The 17,375-nt window shown below is 69.8% G+C and overlaps 4 protein-coding genes across 4 annotated transcripts; 2 read left to right on the forward strand and 2 right to left on the reverse strand.

Annotated features, from left to right (window-relative positions):
• Positions 1-22: 22 nt before the first annotated feature.
• On the reverse strand, positions 23-1,803 carry LOC132075114 (bone marrow proteoglycan-like). The gene is made up of 6 exons (XM_059475300.1): positions 1,785-1,803; positions 1,229-1,321; positions 963-1,141; positions 749-883; positions 338-449; positions 23-179 (listed from the first exon to the last, which is right to left on the reverse strand). The coding sequence occupies exons 2-6, from the start codon at positions 1,287-1,289 to the stop codon at positions 121-123; spliced, it is 546 nt and encodes a 181-aa protein (XP_059331283.1). The 5' UTR covers positions 1,290-1,321; positions 1,785-1,803; the 3' UTR covers positions 23-120.
• Positions 1,804-3,156: 1,353 nt separating this feature from the next.
• LOC132075178 (proteoglycan 3-like) lies at positions 3,157-4,624 on the forward strand. The gene is made up of 5 exons (XM_059475388.1): positions 3,157-3,333; positions 3,490-3,593; positions 3,715-3,849; positions 4,064-4,175; positions 4,508-4,624. The coding sequence occupies exons 1-5, from the start codon at positions 3,273-3,275 to the stop codon at positions 4,564-4,566; spliced, it is 471 nt and encodes a 156-aa protein (XP_059331371.1). The 5' UTR covers positions 3,157-3,272; the 3' UTR covers positions 4,567-4,624.
• A 103-nt stretch (positions 4,625-4,727) lies between these two features.
• On the reverse strand, positions 4,728-13,744 carry SLC43A3 (solute carrier family 43 member 3). The gene is made up of 13 exons (XM_059474151.1): positions 13,640-13,744; positions 8,392-8,634; positions 7,911-8,040; positions 7,746-7,792; positions 7,588-7,664; positions 7,385-7,477; positions 7,069-7,208; positions 6,808-6,914; positions 6,232-6,390; positions 6,042-6,155; positions 5,639-5,825; positions 5,306-5,429; positions 4,728-4,927 (listed from the first exon to the last, which is right to left on the reverse strand). The coding sequence occupies exons 2-13, from the start codon at positions 8,576-8,578 to the stop codon at positions 4,772-4,774; spliced, it is 1,521 nt and encodes a 506-aa protein (XP_059330134.1). The 5' UTR covers positions 8,579-8,634; positions 13,640-13,744; the 3' UTR covers positions 4,728-4,771.
• RTN4RL2 (reticulon 4 receptor like 2) lies at positions 13,017-17,051 on the forward strand. The gene is made up of 3 exons (XM_059474149.1): positions 13,017-13,091; positions 15,245-15,732; positions 16,108-17,051. Exons 1-3 carry the CDS (start codon positions 13,058-13,060, stop codon positions 16,846-16,848), a joined length of 1,263 nt encoding a protein of 420 aa, XP_059330132.1. The 5' UTR covers positions 13,017-13,057; the 3' UTR covers positions 16,849-17,051.
• The last annotated feature ends 324 nt before the right edge of the window (positions 17,052-17,375 follow it).

The following is a 17,375-nucleotide window of genomic DNA, read 5'->3' on the forward strand; positions in this document are numbered from 1 at the left end:
CTGGCCCTGCCCAAACACCAAGTGCGTGCTGACGGCAAGACTTTATTGTACTCTGAGGGAGGGGGTGCGGCCCCCTGTAGGGGAACAGCAGTAGGGGAGGACTCGGGGGGACTGAGCCCCTCATATCTCGCAGATGAAGGGCAGCTGCCTCTTGCAGCGCACGCTCCTCCAGAGCCCATCTGGGGAGAGAAGAGGGGGGATCAGCCCATGGCCTGCCCACCAGCACCCCACCCCCAGGGACCCCTGCAGCCCCAGATACCTTACACCAGCCCCCCAGTGTCACCTCCCCATCCCGAGCCCCCCAGCGCCCCCCTGGCCCCCCGGAGCCCCCACTGACTGTTGGTGCAGAGGGCGGTGCAGAAGCGGCGGCCGGGCAGGGGGTGCCCCCGCACCCACCGGCTGTAGTTCCAGGGGCTCCGGTCAGTCCAGTGGCAGTTCGGGTATGGCACCTGCCAGGGGAGAAAGGGTGTGGGGACCGCCAGCACTGGGGGACAGTGGGGTGGGAATGGGACATGCAGTGTGGGCATTAGGGACACTGGGACAAGGCTGGAGCAGCCAGGTGGGCACTGAGGTGGAGTTGGGGCTCTCTTGGTGGGCACGGAGAGCACTGGGAATGGGATCCGGGAACCCAGGTTGTGCACTGGGAGTCGTGGCACGGGGCTGGGACACCCGGGGGGGGCACCGGGGACACTGGGAGGAGACAGGGTGCCCCGAGGGCAGGGTGGGGCGCGCGAGGCGGGGTCCTTACTGCGGGCTGGCTGACGGCACCGATCCAGACCAGGCCGGCATTGGTGTGCCGGCGCGCCAGGAGCAGCAGGAAGGTGTTGGTGTGGGAATCGTGGATCGAGGCCAGGCGCCCGCGGTAGCGCCGGGCACAGATGCGCTGCAGGGACACGGCTGTCAGGGTGGGCACCGATGCCCCCAGGCTGAGCCCCCTCCCAGCTCAGCCCACCCCATCCCACCTGGGCACGGCGGAAGCTCCGGCAGCGGGGGAAGATGACGTAGCGGCAGGTGGCGGTGCCCGGCATGCTGGGGACACCGGGTGCCTGCTTGTCACTGCCCCCCCGGCACCCGCTGAACTCCTCAGGCATCTCCAGCTCCGTCACGTCCTCCTCATCCTCCACCGCAGGGCTGGCAAGAGCTGGGGACACTGGCTGGGTCACCCTGGGATCAGGGGTGTCCCCAGGATGTCCCCGGGAGCAGGGGGGGGGGTGTGGGGGACGCTCACCGGAGTGGCTGACAGGAACTGTGCCCAGCAGGGCCAGAGCAATCAGCAGGCAGGGCCGCATGGCACAGGGACACTGGGGACACCACTAGCACCCTTGGGAGATCCCAGAGTGCCATCACTCTCAGCCACCCTGGGAACATCCCCATGCCACCCCCAGCGTCACCCTGTCCTCCCCATGTCCCCTCGGAAACCCTTCATATCCCCACTGTCCCTCTGCCATCCCCAGTGCCACTCCATGCCCCATCCCCTCTGCCACCCCCAGTGCCACCCCCAGCATCACCCTGTCCTCCCCATGTCCCCTCGGAAACCCCCCATATCCCCACTGTCCCTCCCCCATCCCCAGTGCCACCCCATGCCCCGTCCCCAGTGCCACCCCCAGAGACCCCAGCCCTCCTGTGTCCACCATCTGCCCAGTTCCTCACTTCCCACCCTTGGGTCACTCCCTCCCCTTGCTATCCTGTGCCATTCTGTCCCCCACCATGCCCCCTCCACCCCTGGGCCCCCCATTGACAGACTGAGGAACCCCCCAGCCCTGGCAGCTGAGGGCTGAGCCCACCCCCGTGTTCCTCTCTCCGCTCCTCACCTGGGTCTTGTGGGGCTGTGCCCACTGCCACCCTTATATTGGTGACAGGGACACGTGCCCCCAACCACAGCCTTGTGACATCCTCAACCACCAACTGTTGGGGACATGGTGGGGGACACCCCAGGAGGGCTCTGTCAGCGCCCTGCCCAGCCAGTGCCACAGCCTGGGGTGGGCTTGGTCCAGGGGAGGGGCTGTGGGGTTTGGGGTGCAGGGTGTGGGGAGGGGTCTGTGGGCATTTGGGGTGCAGGGTGTGGGGAGGGGGCTGTGGGGTTTGGGGTACAGGGTGTGGGGAGGGGGCTGTGGGCGTTTGGGGTGCAGGTTGGTAGTACAGGGGCTCAGGGAGGTTGGGGTACAGTGGCTGGAGGGATTGGGGTGCAGAGGTGCACAAGGTGTGGGGAGGGGGCTGTGAGAGTTTGGGGTGCAGGTTGACAGTGCAGGGGCTCAGGGAAATTGGGGTGCAGGGGTGCACAATGTGTGGGGAGGGGGCTGTGAGAGTTTGGGGTGCAGGTTGACAGTGCAGGGGCTCAGGGAGATTGGGCGCAGGGGCTGGAGGCATTGGGGTGCAGGGGTGCACAGGGCATGGAGATAAGGATTGGGGGAGCTGTGGGTGCTCAGCTGCAGGCCGGGGGGCTGGTCAGGGCAATGAGAGATTTAGGGGGGCTCAGTGGGGTCTGTGGGCAAACGGCCAGGCCGGACCAGGGGGCCACGGCCGTTGGAAAGGAAATGGCCCTTGGGCAAGCATGGCCGGCGGGAGATGCTATCAGCACCCCAACATCCCCTCTGCACCCCCAGCACCCCCAGCCCAGCCCGTGCTGCACCCCAAACACCCGCCTTGCACCCCTCAAACTGGAGCAGCCCCCGCCCCTGCACCCACCCTCTGCCTTGGCACCCCCAACCTGCAGCCCCCCTTCCCTGGGGGCCAAGGACTCCCTTCTCCCCAGTGCCACCCCAATGTCCCCATGGTGTCCCCAGGGCCAGGCTGGGTGATGCAAGGCTGTGGTGGTGACATGTGGCTTTGTCCCCCCTATAAAGGGGACAATGGGCAGGGCCCCCCAGACCTCAGGTGAGGAGCAGGGATCGGGACAGGGACATGGAGGAGGACATGGGAGTGGGCTCAGCCCCTGGCTGCTGGGGAGGGGACCAGGGGTGGGCATCCCTGAGGCTGGGACAAGGGTGTTGGGGGACACGGGGGTCTCTGGGATTCCAGGAGTACATGGAAGTGGCACAGGGGATGATGGGGCACAGAGGGGCAGGATGGGGTGAGGGACACAAGGTGGAACTGAGGGTGGCAGTAGGACAGTGGGGACATGGGGGATGGCAGAAGGGCCACAGAGAGAACAGATTGTTACCAAGGGTGGCAGAGGGGCTCTGGACTGTGGTGCAGGGTGATAGGGTGACAGGGCTGTGGCATCTCCAGAGGGTGCTGGTGCTGTCCCCCGTGTCCCTGCGTGTCCCACTGCCATGTGCCCGTGCCTGCTGCTCGCTCTTGCCCTGCTGGGCACTGTCCCTGCCAGCCACCATGGTGAGTGTCCCCCACACCCCTGCCCGCTCCCAGGGACACCTGGGGACACCCTCAGTCCCTGCCACCCCAGTGCCATGCCCACACCGCCGGTGCCACATGCCTGGGGCTGACGGTGGGTGGCAGAGGGACCCCCCCCCAGCACCGACCCTCCCCCAGCTGTGCCCGCAGCCCCCCGGCAGCCCCAGGAGGTCCCCGCTGGTGACACCACCCAGCTGTACTACGCCGTGGTGAAGAAGCTGCGCACCTACTCGGGCGCCCAGGTGAGGGGACGTGGGCACAGGGGGTGTTCCGGGATGCCAGGCCATGCCCGTGCCACAGCAGCACGGCCGGGAGGTGCCTGTGGGCACAGGTGCCTGGTGCCAGCCCGTGCCCGTCCCACAGCGCTACTGCCAGGACGTGTACCGGGGCCGGCTGGCCTCCGTGCACAGCGCTGCCCGCAACCAGGAGCTGCAGAAACTGGCACAAACCTACCACATCATCATCTCACCCTGGATTGGAGCTGTCACCAGCCGCAGGGTGAGGGCACTCTGGGGACAAGGGGCTGCCAAGGGATGCTGGGAGCTGCTTTGGGGGGTGAGGGGCTGGGGCTGTTTTGTGTGGGACGAGCCTGGGGCTCGAGGCTGGGTTTTGAGGCGTGAGGGGCTGGCTGCTGGTTGCTGGTTTTTGGGGTTGAGAGGCTGGGGAGGGGTGGTGGGGGCTCTCCCTGGGGACTGAGGTGTTGGCACAGCAGGCAGGGCAGTGGGAGTCCTACTGGGAGGACTCCAGCCCCTGGAACTACGCGAACTGGGCGCCCACCCACCCCTTCCACATCGTCACCACCTGCACCACCCTCAGCATCCGAGGTAAGCTCACCCAGCCACCGTGTCCAGGCTTGGGGGGTGCTGGGGAGGGGAGCACAGGCTGCTGGGGCATTGGAGGGACATTGGGAGGGCACTGTGGGGAGGGGAGCACAGGCTGCTGGGGCATTGGAGGGACATTGGGAGGGCACTGTGGGGAGGGGAGCACAGGCTGCTGGGGCATTGGAGGGACATTGGGAGGGCACTGTGGGGAGGGGAGCACAGGGCACTGGGGAGGCAAGGGGGGGGGGGGGGCTAGAGGGGGCACTGGAAGTGGTTGCAGGGTACTGAAGGGCCCTGGGAACCAGCCATGGCCCTGACACTGTCCTTGTCCCCAGATGGGCTCTGGCGAAGCCGCTTCTGCTTCCAGCTGCGTCCTTTCATCTGCCAGTACTGAGCCCCCGGCGCTGCCATGGCGGCCCAGTTCCTTTCCCAGTAAAGCAGAGAAGCCCTGAGCCGTGTCTGTGTGCACCAGGGGCCTGGGGACGGGGCTGGGGGCTCGAGGGGCAGCACAGTGAGGAGAGGGGGCAGCGATGTTTATTATCCCCACCCCACTGGCAGCGCCCCCAGGCCGGTACAAAAATGGTGTTTGGGCGTGGGGCTCAGTGCGGGGTCTCGGCGTGGATCTCAGTGCTGGGGGGGGCTGCCAGGGGGGTGCCAGCCATGCCCAGCTCCTTGGCTCGCCGCTGGCACTCGCGGGCCACCACCACGGGGCTGACAAAAGCCACCAGCACCACGGTGATGAGCCCCAAGTTCATCTGCAGAGGGGAAGAGTGTCAGGGCAGGGGTCTGGGGGGCCGTCCCCCATCCCCTGTGTTAGGCCAGGACCCTTGTGGCAGCACCTCCATTTCCCCAGGACAGGAGCAGGACACCCATCCCTCTCTGGTGCAGGACCCCCATTTCTCATGGCATAAGACCCAACCATTCCTGGGGGAAGGACTCCATCCCTCCCGGGGCAGCATCCTCATTTCCCCATGTGGCGGGACCCCATTATCATATGGGCAGGACCAGGATCCCCATTGTCCCAAGGGCTGAGACCCCCATTTCCCCATGTGGCAAGCCCCCTTCCCTCCCAGAGCAGGACCCCATATCCCCGTGGAGCAGCCCCCCATCCCTCACTCTGGGGGCACACTCACATAGAAGGGGTCCCCCTGGAGCAGCCCCTGCACCAGGGCGACACAGGGGTACTGCAGCAGGGCCACCAGCGCCGACAGTGCCATGGCCAGCCCGTAGAGCTTCCCAAAGTGCTGCGGGGGAAACCTGCCAGGCACCCATGTCACCAATGGGCACCTCCTGAGCCCTGACACCTCCACTGTGTCACCTGCCACCCTCCAGTGCCACCGCCATCCCCTCCCACCGCATGCTGACCATGCCGCCCTGGCTGTCCCCTGCCACACCCACAACGACAGTGCCACCATGCCCTGTCCCGCTGAGCCCTGCGCCCCCCGAAGCTGTCCCCAGTCACTCACGCGATGGCCAGGAAGGCGGCGTTGCCGCCGTACAGGAAGGAGCGGCTGATGACCTGCAGCACGAAGGTGCCGAACTGCGCGGGCAGGACAGGCACGGCGGCCAGCACGGAGAACAGCAGGCATAGCGCCACCGTCACCGCCAGCGACAGCACCGCCGAGCGCAGGTCTGCCAGCGCGGCCAGCGTCCCTGTGGGCAGGGGGGTCACGCCATGGGGACACCGCCCCCAGGGACCGCGGGCTCGGGCATGTGGTGGTGGCAGCAATGAGGACAGAGGGGACAGGGAGCACAGGACAGGACTGGGAGGGGTGTTACCCCCCTAGTGTGGGTCAGGGAGGGGTTCTGCGTGGGGTGAAGGGCCGTGGGGGTCAATCACCCGCGGGCATGGGCTGGGGGCTCAGTTACCCTCGGGGCGGGCGCCCTTTCCCCGCTTGTGCCGGTCGAGGATGAGGCCGTTCCAGGGGGCGCAGAGCACCCCGCAGAGCTGGGTGAAGGCGAAGGCGTTGGTGTATGTGCTCACTGTGGGGGGAACAGCGTCAGGCGGGCAGGGCCAGCTCGGGGGTCCCTGCCGTGTCCCCCCGCCGCCATGCCGTACCCAGGGCGTGGTCCCCGTGCGCCAGGTGCTCCAGCTGCGGGTTGAGGGTGCCGATGAACAGGTAATGGCGCAGCTGCATCACCGAGAGCCAGGCCACGTGCCAGGCGAACAGCCACGAGCAGGCGCAGGCCCGGAACGGCGTCCCAGGGGTGTCCCCACCTGTGCAGGTGTCAGGGTGGGGCACGTACAGACACACCCACCCAGGTCACACCCACACCTTGTCCCAGCCACCCACTGGGGCCTCACAGCCAGGGTATGACCCTGCCCATTCAGGTATGTCACCGTGGCCACCCTTTGACCACGCCCACACACTGCCACACCCAGCACTCCCTCATTTGCATATCCTTGCTGTCCTCCAGCCGCATGCATCAACAGCCACGCCCACCCATCAGAAGACCACACCCATCTATTTGCATATGCATTGTTCCCTCCAACCCGGCCATGAACAGCCACACCCCCAGGTGACACTCCTTAATTACGTAGCACAGCCCACATCCAGCTGTGGTCACGCCCACCCACTCAAGCCCCTCCCCAAATATAAGCCCCACCCCAGCGAGCAGATCCCCACTCCGGCACCTCGAGCGATGGGGGGCTCCAGGGGTGTCTCCTCGGGTCCGGCCTCTCCCGGCGTTTGCTTGTCCTTGTGGGCTCGGTAGGAGCGGGAACGGCCCCGGCACTGCAGCCTGCGGCAGTGCCTGTGTCACCTCGTGTCCACCTGCCGGGGCTGGACCTGCCCAGGGGACAGGACCCGCTGCCCGCAGGGTGGCACCCAGCCCCGGGTGGGACCATCCCCTTCTCCCCAGAGCCCCCAGAGGCGGGGCACAGGCACCCCCATACCCGTAGTCGTAGTCGGGGGGCAGCGGGTAGGGGATGCGGCTGCGCGGCATCAGGAAGAGGGTGCGCAGGAGGTGCCAGGCACTGCAGGCTGCCAGGAACAGGAACATGGCCCGCAGGGACAGCCCCTGCTCGTACAGCAGCTGGGGACAAGGACAGAGTCAGGGACAGGGACAGGCTGCAAGCGGCCACCTGCTCAAGCCTTAGGTGTGTCCCCATATGTGACTCAGTGTGTCCCAGACTGTGTCCCCAATGTGTCCGTGGATGTGACACAGCTGTTCCCAGCTCTGCCCTGCCCTGCCACGTCCCTCACACCCACCTTGACGATGAGGAAGATGGCGGAGGAGGAGTCGAAGGCCCCGTTGTAGAGGGTGATGATGATGGAGCGGTAGTTCCCGAACAGGTTCCCCACCTGGCACCGAGAGACCCCTGTGTGCCATCAAAGCCATCCGTGCCACAGAGGGTGGGTGTTGGACAGGTGTCCCGCCACCATATGGGTGTCAGGGTGCAGGGGGAACCCACCTGCATGTTGGTGAGGATGAGGAGGATGCCACCCACCGACAGCATGGACATGGCCGGGAAGAGCAGCACCGCCAGCTCTGGGGACACAGGGGTCGGTGGGGACAGGGGTTACCAAAGAGGTCCCCCCAGGCTGGGACCCCCTGGCCACAGGGTCTCACCTGGCGTGGAGAAGGCGACGAGCAGGGTCCCACCAGTGTAGAGGGAGCTAAAGGGGACAGCGGTGACATGTGGGGACAGGAATCACAGGAGATTCCCCTCCCCCACTCCAATGACCCCCATTCCCGGCAGCCCCAGCCGTGTCCCCCGTGTCCCCCGTCACTCACATGGCGATGAGGCGTGCGGCCGTGGTGCCGAAGCGGTCGAAGACGACGCCCATGGGGAAGGTCATGAAGTTGTTCATGAAGGAGCCGATGGTGAAGACCAGGGAGAACTGCTCATCCTGCCCACTGCAGTCTGGGAACGGCCACAAGTGGGGCATGGGGACACGGAGACAGGGGCATGGGGACACCGGGAATACCACGGGCATGGGGACGCAGGAACCCGGGGACACGGGTCAGCGGAGATGCAGGGGACACCGGGCATATGGGGACACCACGGACATGATGGTAGTGGAGACATGGACTGGGGGACGGCAGGCACATGGGCTTGGGGACAGCGGGGACACAGAGCACTGCAGGGCATCAGGACACCGCAGACAGCAAAGACACAGGAACAGTGGGGACATGGGACAGCTCGGGGCATTGGGACAGCGGGGTCACGAGTCAGGGGACCATGGGGACACGGGGGGGGGGGGGGGGTCCATACCAGACCCCAGGGTGAGGTTGGGGCCCGGGGTGGCGGAGGGCTGGCACAGCCCCTCGAAGTAGCCCAGGTCCTTGAGGACGAAGACGAGGGAGGCCCAGCCGAAGATGATGCCGCAGAAGGCGCCGCACTCCAGCAGCCCCGAGAGGAGCGTCCCCAGGCGCTTGGCCAGCCCTGCTCCCCCTGCCATGGCACCTGCCCAGGCACCCACGGGCCTGGCACCAGCCTGGGGCGTCTTCACCAAGCCTGTGGGTCACAAAGGGCAGGCGTCACACCGTGCTGGCACCCACCGGGGCACGGGGACACCGGGGTGCACAGGGGCACATGGGCAAAGGGCACTGTCACCCCAGCTCTGCCCCTGTCCCTGGCCACAGCGGCTCGCACCGGTGTCCCCCCATGTGCCGGGGTGCAGGGCAGGGCCTGCAGCAGCCAGGGCTTGCACATGTGGGGACAGCTGGTGACATGTGGCACACGGCCATTGACAGACACACACAGATTTATGGGCACAAACAGCTGTTCACAGGCACTCACACAGGTTTGCAGGCGTGCACACCTGCACCGTGCCTGCTGACTCCCGTCCTGCACCCCTCACCCACCTGCATGAGGCCAGGCCCTGCTGCTGTCACTGTCACCTTCACCGCTGCCCTGCAGCCTGACCCCCGGCAGCATGGCTGGGTCACACCTCCACACCCCAGTGACTCCCCCATAATCTCTTGGGAGCACACTCGGGTCCCCCGGGCTGCTGGTCCCCGATAGTGCCTCGGGCCCCCTGATAGCACCTCGGGCCCCCCGATGGGGGCTCGGTCCCCTCGCTGTGCAGGAGCCCCCTTTGCTGTCCCTCTGGCCCCGAGCCAGCCTGGCCCAGGTCCTGGCACAGCCACAGGGACACTGGCACACTGCTGGGCACCCTGGTGTGAGCACTGGGGACGCCACAACAATACAGCTCACCCCAGGGACACCAGCACCCTGCTGGGGACCTGGCACGGCCCTTGGGAAACTGGCACTCTTCCTGGTGATGCTGACACAGCCCCTGGGGACATTGGCACCCCCTCAGGGACACCAACACACCCTCCCCCCCATGGCCTGGCACAGTGCTTGGGAATCTGGGACAATCCCTGGAGATGCTGGCACAGGGACACAGGCACGCTGCAGGGGACAGTGACACACCCCCAGGGCGCCAGCACAGCCCCTGAGACCCTCCCTTGGGGACCCTGGCACAGCCCTCGGGGACACTGTCACACCTCTGGAACCCTGCCACCCCCTGAGGGATCCTGTCATGTCCCCAGGGATCCCCTCACACTGCTGGGGACCGTGACAGGTGTCCTGGGGACGCTGCTGCCCCAAGCACTGCACTGCACTGGGGCTGTCACCGTGCTGGGGCTGACCACAGGTCACCCCACAATGCAGCTGGGACTCCCCTGTGACCCACAGCCGGGTGCCAAAGGCACCGAGGCCACGTCACCCCCAGCTCCCTCAGCCACACAGAGCCTGGCTCTGCTGCTCCTGTCCCCGTGTCACTGCCCAGGGCCTGTGGCTGTCCCGAGGTAATGAGGGTAATGAGCCTCATTACAGTGACCAGCAGCTAAAGATTAACCTGCACAGAGCCGGGGGGGGGGGGGGGCGGGGGGACCTGTGCTGTGCTTAGCCACTCAGGTGGTTAAAAATAGCACAGGCAGGGGCTGTGACAGCAGCTGGGGGCACTGGGGCTCCCTGACATGTGGGGGGCACCCCGAGCCACTCACTATGGGCGCCAGCAACTGGGCCTGGCTGGGGTGTCCTGGACACGCTGTCCCTGCAAGCCACACGGGTGTGTCCCTCAGCAGTGACCCCCCCATACTGGTGAGAGCCCCCCTGCACTGGTGAGCCCTCCACGAGGGAGCAGGAGGCTCCAGCTCGGGTCAGCATCAGTGGCTCTGTCCCCTTTGTCCCTGCCGTGTCCCTCAAGCTCTTCCCGGGCCGTGAAGGGGCAGGGGGTGTCACAGGACCCCTGGGGTCTGCCCAAGGGCTGGCCGCCCCTCCCCGCCCCGCTGCCCCAGCGGGACGCGGTGTCCCGGGGCGGGCACTGCCCGCGGCCCCCGGAGCGGAGCAGCCCCGGCCGCGGGGATCGGCCCGCACTCGTGTGGCGGGGGGACACACGCGTGTCCCGGGGGTGGGCAGCCGTGGGGCTCGGCCGTGCCGGCCCCCCGAGCCTCCCAACGGCCCTGAGGCCGAGGCGGCTCCGCCACGCGTACCCCGACACCGCCCCGGACACCCCAGACACTCCGGGCACCCCGGACAGCCCGGGCACCCGCGCCGCGCCCGCGCCGAGCCCAGTCCCGCAGGCCACGGGGCCAAGGCCCTCGGTCCTTCCGCATCCTCCCGTCCCGGTCACAACCCCCTCCCGCCGCCGCTCCGTGTCCATCCGGGCCCCTCCGGCTCCTCCCGCCGCATCCCCGCGCCGCTCACCCGCCTCCCGCCCGGCCCGGCGGGGAGGGGACCGGGCTCTCCCCGCCCGGCGCTCCCGGCGCTCCCAGTGCTCTCGGTGCCCCCGGTGCCGCGGCCTCTCCCGCCCGCCCCCCCCTCACCGCGGGCGGAGCAGACCGGAGCTGCCGGGCCTGGCCGGGCCCCGCCCCCGGGCCCGCGGTTGGGGGGGCGCGGGAGGCGGCCTCGGTGCAGCGGCCCCGGCACCCGCGGGTCCGCCCAGGAGGGGCCGGCCCGGCACGGAGCCCGTCCCCGGCGCCGCCCGCGCGCCCCTCGGCGTGTGCAGGTGTGGCAGCTCACCTGCCGCCCCCAAGGTGCGCTCCCGGCGGCGCCACCCTTGGCTCGCCCTGCTGCCCACTCTCGGGCCGGTTCTCAGTGATGCTTGGGTCACCCCTCGGGCCATTCCCGGACACCCCAGGGCCACCCTTGGGCCATCCCTGGGCCCCTCCCGCTGTGCCATCCCAGAGCCATGCCTATGCCACCCCGCCGCGCTGGGCTGTGTCCCCTGGCTGTCCCTGGTCCCCCACCTCCTGCCTTCGCCCCGCCCAGGACACTGCTGTCCCTCCTGTCACCCTCTCCTCCACATCCTCTCCTCTGTCCCTCCGTCCATCCACCAGTGCTTGCAGCCACCCGGTCTGTCCCCACCTGTCCCCACTGCTGCAGCCTCTCATCTGCTCTGCCAGCTGCCCTTCTGTCTGTTCATCACCCGTCCATCTGTCCATCACCCATCCATCTGTCTGTCACCCATCCATCTGTCCATCATCGGTCTGTCTGTCACCTGTCCATCTGTCCCCCTCCAATCACAACTCCATCCATCCCACCCATCTGTCCCGCAACCATCCACCTGCCCGTTACCTGCCCTTCCCTCCACCTGTCCATCTGTCTGTCCTCCCCATCCTTCACCCATCTCTCCATTCGTCCACCCAAACTCCAGATGTTCTCCGTGAATGTCTGTCCATCTGTCCTCCTCTCCTTATGTCCACCTGTCCATCAATCCATCCTCCACCTCTCTGTCCACCCATCTGTCCCCTCCTTCCATCCATCCATCCTCCACCGTCCGTCCGTCCGTCCGTCCGTCCGTCCATCCCCTCCCTACCCACCCTGTCCCAGCTCCAGCACCCAGAGCAGCCCTCCCGGACGGGCTCCCCGTCCCGGTTCCAGACCGGCGCTGTCCGGCCGGGGGCTCGGCACCGGGCCGGGGGCACGGGCGGGGGGAGCGGATGGCGGCCCCTGACTCAGCCCCGCGCCGCCCACGCCCCCTCCCACGGCTGCCGCCGCACCAGCTTGTGGCATTTCGCTCGCCGGAGACGGCGCCGCAAACACGCGCCGGTGCCAGCCGGTGCCGGTGCCGCCGCAGCCCGCGCGGCCACGCGTGTCCCCCCACGCGCGGCACGGCCGCGGGGCCCGCGCGTCCCGCACCGCCGCCACCCGCTCTGCCCCGGGCCGGCACCGCCGCGGCGGCACCACGGACAGCGCCGGTCCGGCACCGCGAACAGCGCCGCGGTCCCGCGTGGGTGCGGACACCGCCCCCCGCGCCCTCCCGGCGGCTCGCTGGGTGCGGGGCTCCCGGTCCCGCCGCACCCGCCCCGGGGACAGCCCCCGCCGGGTCCCGCCGTCCGCGGGGGCACCAAAGCCCGGCGCCGGGCCGGGAATCGTGGGACAGAGGGAGGGACGGACGGACAGACGGACGGACGGATGGACGGAGACCACCCTCCGTGTCCCGCGGTCACAGCTGCCCACGCTGCCCCGCGCCCTTTCCCAGTGGGGGGAGCGCATCACACCCCGTGTCCCCGTTGGGGTTCCCCTCCTGAGTCCCGCAGGGCGTGGCCCCCGCGGGCGCCCGCAGAGCGTCCCCCCCCTGTCCCTGCTGTCCCCGCTGTCCCCGCTGTCCCCGCCGGGAGTCCCTGTGCCCACCCCTGTCCCGCCTGGGGCGGGCCAGCCCGGGAAGGGTTAAACGGCGGGGCCGGCGCGGGGGGCGGAGCGGCCGCCCCGGGATAAGGCGCGGCGCGGGGAGGGCTCAGCCCCACGGAGCCGCGGGCAGCGCCGCGCCGAGCCCACCCGTGCCCGAGCCCGAGCCCACCCGTGCCATGCCCCGGGGCGGCGGCGGCTGCTGCTCCCGGCGGCGCGGCGGGGGCGAAGGGGGCGAGCGGCCCCCCCCGGCACCGGCCATGACCCCGCGGGTGGGCAGCGCCTGAGCGGCCGCCCCGCCATGCGGCCCCCCACGGCTCGGGACCTGCCCCCAGGTAGGCGCGGGGTCGGGCGGGGTCCCGCGGGGGTCGGGCGGACCCGGGGGTGCCCCCCGGAGACCTCGGTCCCGGCTCGGGGCGCCCCGCGGCGCTCGGGGTGCGGGCGCCCCGGGGTGAGCGGGGAGCCCCCGGTGCGCGGCGACCCCGCGGCCGCCCCGAAGGCGCGGCCCGGCGCGGGGGCGCAGTCCCGGGGCACCCCAGGCTGAGTCCCCCCGCGACCCCCGGCGCGAGGGTGCCCCCCGACCCACGAGGCGCTGCTGCCAGCCCAGCCCGAGGTGTGGCTGTCTCCCGACCCGCGGAGGGGCCGGTGCCAGCCGGGACCCCCAGCCCGGCGTGGCAGTGCCCCGTGACACGTGGGTACCCGCTGCCGTCCCGGGGCACCGTGCGGGTGCCCCACGAACCCCGGCACGCCCTGTGCAGCACCGGCGTGCACAGCCCGGCTGCTGGCGCTCCACGATCCACGGGGTACCCGGTGGCACCTCGAGAGCCCCAGCCCGGAGTGTGGGTACCCCACGATGCCCAGCGGGGTGTGCCCCGCGACTCACGGGGTACGCGGTGCCACCCCCGGACCCCCAGCGCGGCGCGGAGACGCCCCGCGGTTCCCCGAGTGGCACGGCGGGGAGCCGGGAGCGCCCGGGTCACGCCGCGGGTGGGTGCCGCGGGTCCGTGGGGTACCCGCAACTACCGGGGTGGGGGGGGGTTGGCACCCGGGGGGGGGAAGCTGAGAACCGGTGACTTCAGCTCCCAACTGAGTCAGCCCGCGGCGTGGGGGAGTGACAGATGGGACGCGGGTGGGGGGCGCACGCCGGCACGGGGCGCCGGGGGAGGGGGGCGGCGCTGAGCAGATGCGCCGGACGCCTCCGTGGGTGGCTGGGGGGTGGGCACCCCCCCAGCTCGCGGAGCACCGGCAGAGGGGAAGGGAGGGAAGGGGGCGGCGGGACCCCTCGGTGCATCTCCGGTGTGACCTCCGGTGCACCGGAGGGTCCCGCCGCCCCCCTCCTTCCTCTCCCCTCCCCCGGCAGCGGCGACTGGGCGCATCCACGCATCCCCGGGCGTGGATCCAGGCCGCCGGGCTGAATTATGGATGAAGCTCTCGGGTTGCAGCCTGAGGGGGGGATGGACACGGGTGGGGGGGGGGGGGGGAGGGGGGGATGCTGAACACCCGGAGCGGCGGCGCGTGTCGTCAGCCCGCGCCCACGCGTGCCCCGCCCCACACGTGGCCGCGGCACGCGCGCACGTGGCACCGCCCCGTTTGGGGAGGGGGCTCGGACCCCCCCCCGGAGTGGGGTGAGGGGGGTCCCAGGGGTCCGTGACCCCGTGAGGGGTTCCGGTGGACCGTGGGGCGGGTACGGTCCCGCGGGAGTGTGGGCACGGCAGGGGGGGTTGGGGAGCTTTGAGGGTCCCTGGGGAGCGTGGCCCCAGTGGCAGGGGCAGCCCCAGAAGGTCGCAGGTGGACGGCCACGTTTTGGGGTGCCCAGCCTTGGTGCTGTGCAGCAGCACTGCCCTGGGGAGATCTCTGGGGATCACAGTGCTATGGGCTGATGTGGGTCTGGGGGCTGCAAGGGGCGCTCAGTGCTATGGGGTGTCATGACCTTGGGATTCTCTAGGGCTCTGTGGTCCTAGGGATCTCCTCGGGGCCATGGCTGTGTGGGTGGGCATGGCCTTGGGGGGTCCCTGGGGGGGAGACATGGCCCTGAGGGCCCTCCTGGGGGCCATGGCCCTGTGGGTGGGCACAGTCCCCTGCCTCGGGGTGTCCAGCCCTACAGGGTGGTGATGACCTTGGCATTCTCCTGGGGAACCGTGGCCCTATGGAGCTGGCGTGGCTTTGGAGGGCTTCTAAGAGTGCCCAGCCCTATGGGGTTGTCATGACCTTGCGATTCTCCTGGATAACATCGGCCCTAAGGGTGGGTTCAGTCCTGGGGGCCTCCTTGGGGTGCCCAGGATCAGGACCTTGGGACTCTCCCTAAGGATGGGGTGGGCACGGCCCCGGGGGGCTCCCAGAGCCGTCCGTGGCCCCGGGATGTTCCTGGTGGGCACGGCCCGGGGAGGGCACGGCTCTGCGGGCTCCGGGGGGCGGCGGGGGGCGGGCGGTGGCGGCGCGGGGGTCGGGGACGCGGGTGCCCCGCGCTGACGCCCCGCTGTGCCCTCAGGCGGGCGCCCGGCGGCCCTGCTGCTGCTGGCGGCGCTGGTGTGGGTGCCCGGCGGGGCTCCCGCCTGCCCCGCGCTCTGCACCTGCTACGTCTCGCCGCCCACCGTCAGCTGCCAGGCCAACAACTTCTCCTCGGTGCCCGCGGGGCTCCCGCCCGGCGCCCGCCGCCTCTTCCTGCAGAACAACGTCATCGGGGCGCTGCGGGCGGGCACCTTCGGGCCCAGCACCGTCACCCTCTGGCTCTACTCCAACAACATCTCCTCCATCCAGCCGGGCACCTTCCGCCACCTGCCCGCCCTGGAGGAGCTCGACCTGGGTGACAACCCGCACCTCCGCGTCCTGGCCCCCGACACCTTCCACGGCCTCCACCGCCTCCAGGCCCTGCACCTGTACCGGTGCCGGCTGGCCAACCTGCCCAGCGGCATCTTCCGCGGCCTCCGCAGCCTCCAGTACCTCTACCTGCAGGAGAACGGGCTGCTCTACCTCCAGGTGGGTGAGCAGCGGGGCACAGAGGTGGGACTGGGCAGGGGGATGGTGACAAGCCATGAATACAGGATGTGGGACAAGGGTGGTGCTGGCACGGCCATAATGCGGGGCAGGAGATGCTGAGGGAGCAGGGTGATGGCCGTGGGGCAGGACCGTGGGTGACACCAGCATGGCAGGGACACAGGACAAGGTCTTGCACGATTCTTACAGAGCAGGGACACAGGAAAGGGCGATGGGCAATGCTGGCAGGACTGGGCCCCATGGCAGGGCTCTGTGGGGCACACACCAGTGTCTCTGCAGCTGATGCCCACCAGGCAGGGCCACAGAGCAGCACAGTGAGCCCTCACCCCACACCCACCCCTCTCCCGTTCCCCGCAGGACGATCTCTTTGCCGATCTGGCCAACCTGAGCCACCTCTTCCTGCACGGCAACCGGCTGCGGGCGCTGTCCGAGGGCGTCTTCCGCGGGCTCTCGAGCCTGGACCGCCTGCTGCTGCACGCCAACCGGCTGGCAGCCATCCACCGCCGCGCCTTCGGCGGGCTGGCGCGCCTCACCATCCTCTACCTGTTCAACAACAGCCTGGTGGCCCTGCCCGGGGACCCGCTGGCCGCGCTGCCCTCGCTGCAGTTCCTGCGCCTCAACGCCAACCCCTGGGCCTGCGACTGCCGCGCGCGCCCGCTCTGGGCCTGGTTCCGGCGCACGCGCGTCTCCAGCTCGCCCGTGCCGTGCGCGAGCCCCCCTCAGCGCCGCGGCACCGACCTGCGCCACCTGCGCCCCCGCGACTTCGACGCCTGCCCCGAGGACGACGACGACGACGAGGAGGAGATGGAAGACGGCAACGGCAGCAACGGGGTGGCGGTGATGGGCACCCCGGGGCGGGCGCTGGGGCGCCCCGGCACCCTCCCGGCCGCGCCGCCCTCCGCCTTCTACCGCGACGGGCTGCCCCCCCACGACCTGCGGGGACCCCAGCCCCGGCCGCCGCCCCCGTCCCGTGACTCCCGCGGGCCCCCCGAGGACGCCAGCTGCCCCCACGACCCCTGCGCCCCCATGGCTGCCGCCGCGCCCCGCCGGGCCCCCACCCTCCTGCCCCTCCTGGCTCTAATCCTGCCCCGACTCTGAGCCCCCCTCGGGGGTCCCGGCTCCTCGGGGCAACCGCGCCCCCCTTCTCCCCAGGGGAGGCCTCAAGAACTGTGGGGAACAGCCGGCGCGGGGGGGGGGCCGCAGGATGCAGAAGGGGGTCCCCTCCCATCCTGAACGGGAAAAACCCCCAACAGGAACCAAAAGGTGGGAAATTATTTATTAAAAATGGTCTTATTTTGGGAGAGCGGGGCCTGGCTGCTGTGGGTGGGCCACTGTCGATCCAGGTCACCGCCTGCCGCTCCTGAAATATTGATGGGAGCGGCGGGTGGCAGGGCAGCGAGGCGTGCAGGGCGCTGCGGGGGGGACGGACGGACGGACACCCCCTGCAGGACACACAGCCCACCGCGGGGCCGGTGACACGCAGGCTGCCGTGACGGCGCCACCCCGCACCCCGGGCAGTGCTGGCGGGTGTCACGGGAGCCGCGGGCGCAGAGCAGAGCCACCCCCGCGCCCTGCACTGCCTGACCCACTTCCCGCAGGCACACGGATGGAGCACACGGATGGAG

Source organism: Ammospiza nelsoni, chromosome 6 (assembly GCF_027579445.1).
Source record: "Ammospiza nelsoni isolate bAmmNel1 chromosome 6, bAmmNel1.pri, whole genome shotgun sequence".
Lineage (NCBI taxonomy): Eukaryota > Metazoa > Chordata > Aves > Passeriformes > Passerellidae > Ammospiza > Ammospiza nelsoni.

Coding starts and splice junctions, on each gene's coding strand:
- LOC132075178 (XM_059475388.1), top strand. CDS start 3,273: ATGTGCCCGTGCCTGCTGCTCGCTCTTGCCCTGCTGGGCACTGTCCCT. Junction 3,594..3,714: donor GCACCTACTCGGGCGCCCAG/GTGAGGGGACGT, acceptor CCCGTCCCACAG/CGCTACTGCCAGGACGTGTA. Junction 4,176..4,507: donor CACCACCCTCAGCATCCGAG/GTAAGCTCACCC, acceptor CCTTGTCCCCAG/ATGGGCTCTGGCGAAGCCGC.
- LOC132075114 (XM_059475300.1), bottom strand. CDS start 1,289: ATGCGGCCCTGCCTGCTGATTGCTCTGGCCCTGCTGGGCACAGTTCCT. Junction 1,142..1,228: donor AGTTCCTGTCAGCCACTCCG/GTGAGCGTCCCC, acceptor CAGTGTCCCCAG/CTCTTGCCAGCCCTGCGGTG. Junction 180..337: donor CACCGCCCTCTGCACCAACA/GTCAGTGGGGGC, acceptor TTCTCTCCCCAG/ATGGGCTCTGGAGGAGCGTG.
- SLC43A3 (XM_059474151.1), bottom strand. CDS start 8,578: ATGGCAGGGGGAGCAGGGCTGGCCAAGCGCCTGGGGACGCTCCTCTCG. Junction 8,041..8,391: donor CAACCTCACCCTGGGGTCTG/GTATGGACCCCC, acceptor GGCCGTTCCCAG/ACTGCAGTGGGCAGGATGAG. Junction 6,156..6,231: donor GCACGGGGACCACGCCCTGG/GTACGGCATGGC, acceptor TTCCCCCCACAG/TGAGCACATACACCAACGCC.
- RTN4RL2 (XM_059474149.1), top strand. CDS start 13,058: ATGCGGCCCCCCACGGCTCGGGACCTGCCCCCAG. Junction 13,092..15,244: donor GGCTCGGGACCTGCCCCCAG/GTAGGCGCGGGG, acceptor CTGTGCCCTCAG/GCGGGCGCCCGGCGGCCCTG. Junction 15,733..16,107: donor ACGGGCTGCTCTACCTCCAG/GTGGGTGAGCAG, acceptor CGTTCCCCGCAG/GACGATCTCTTTGCCGATCT.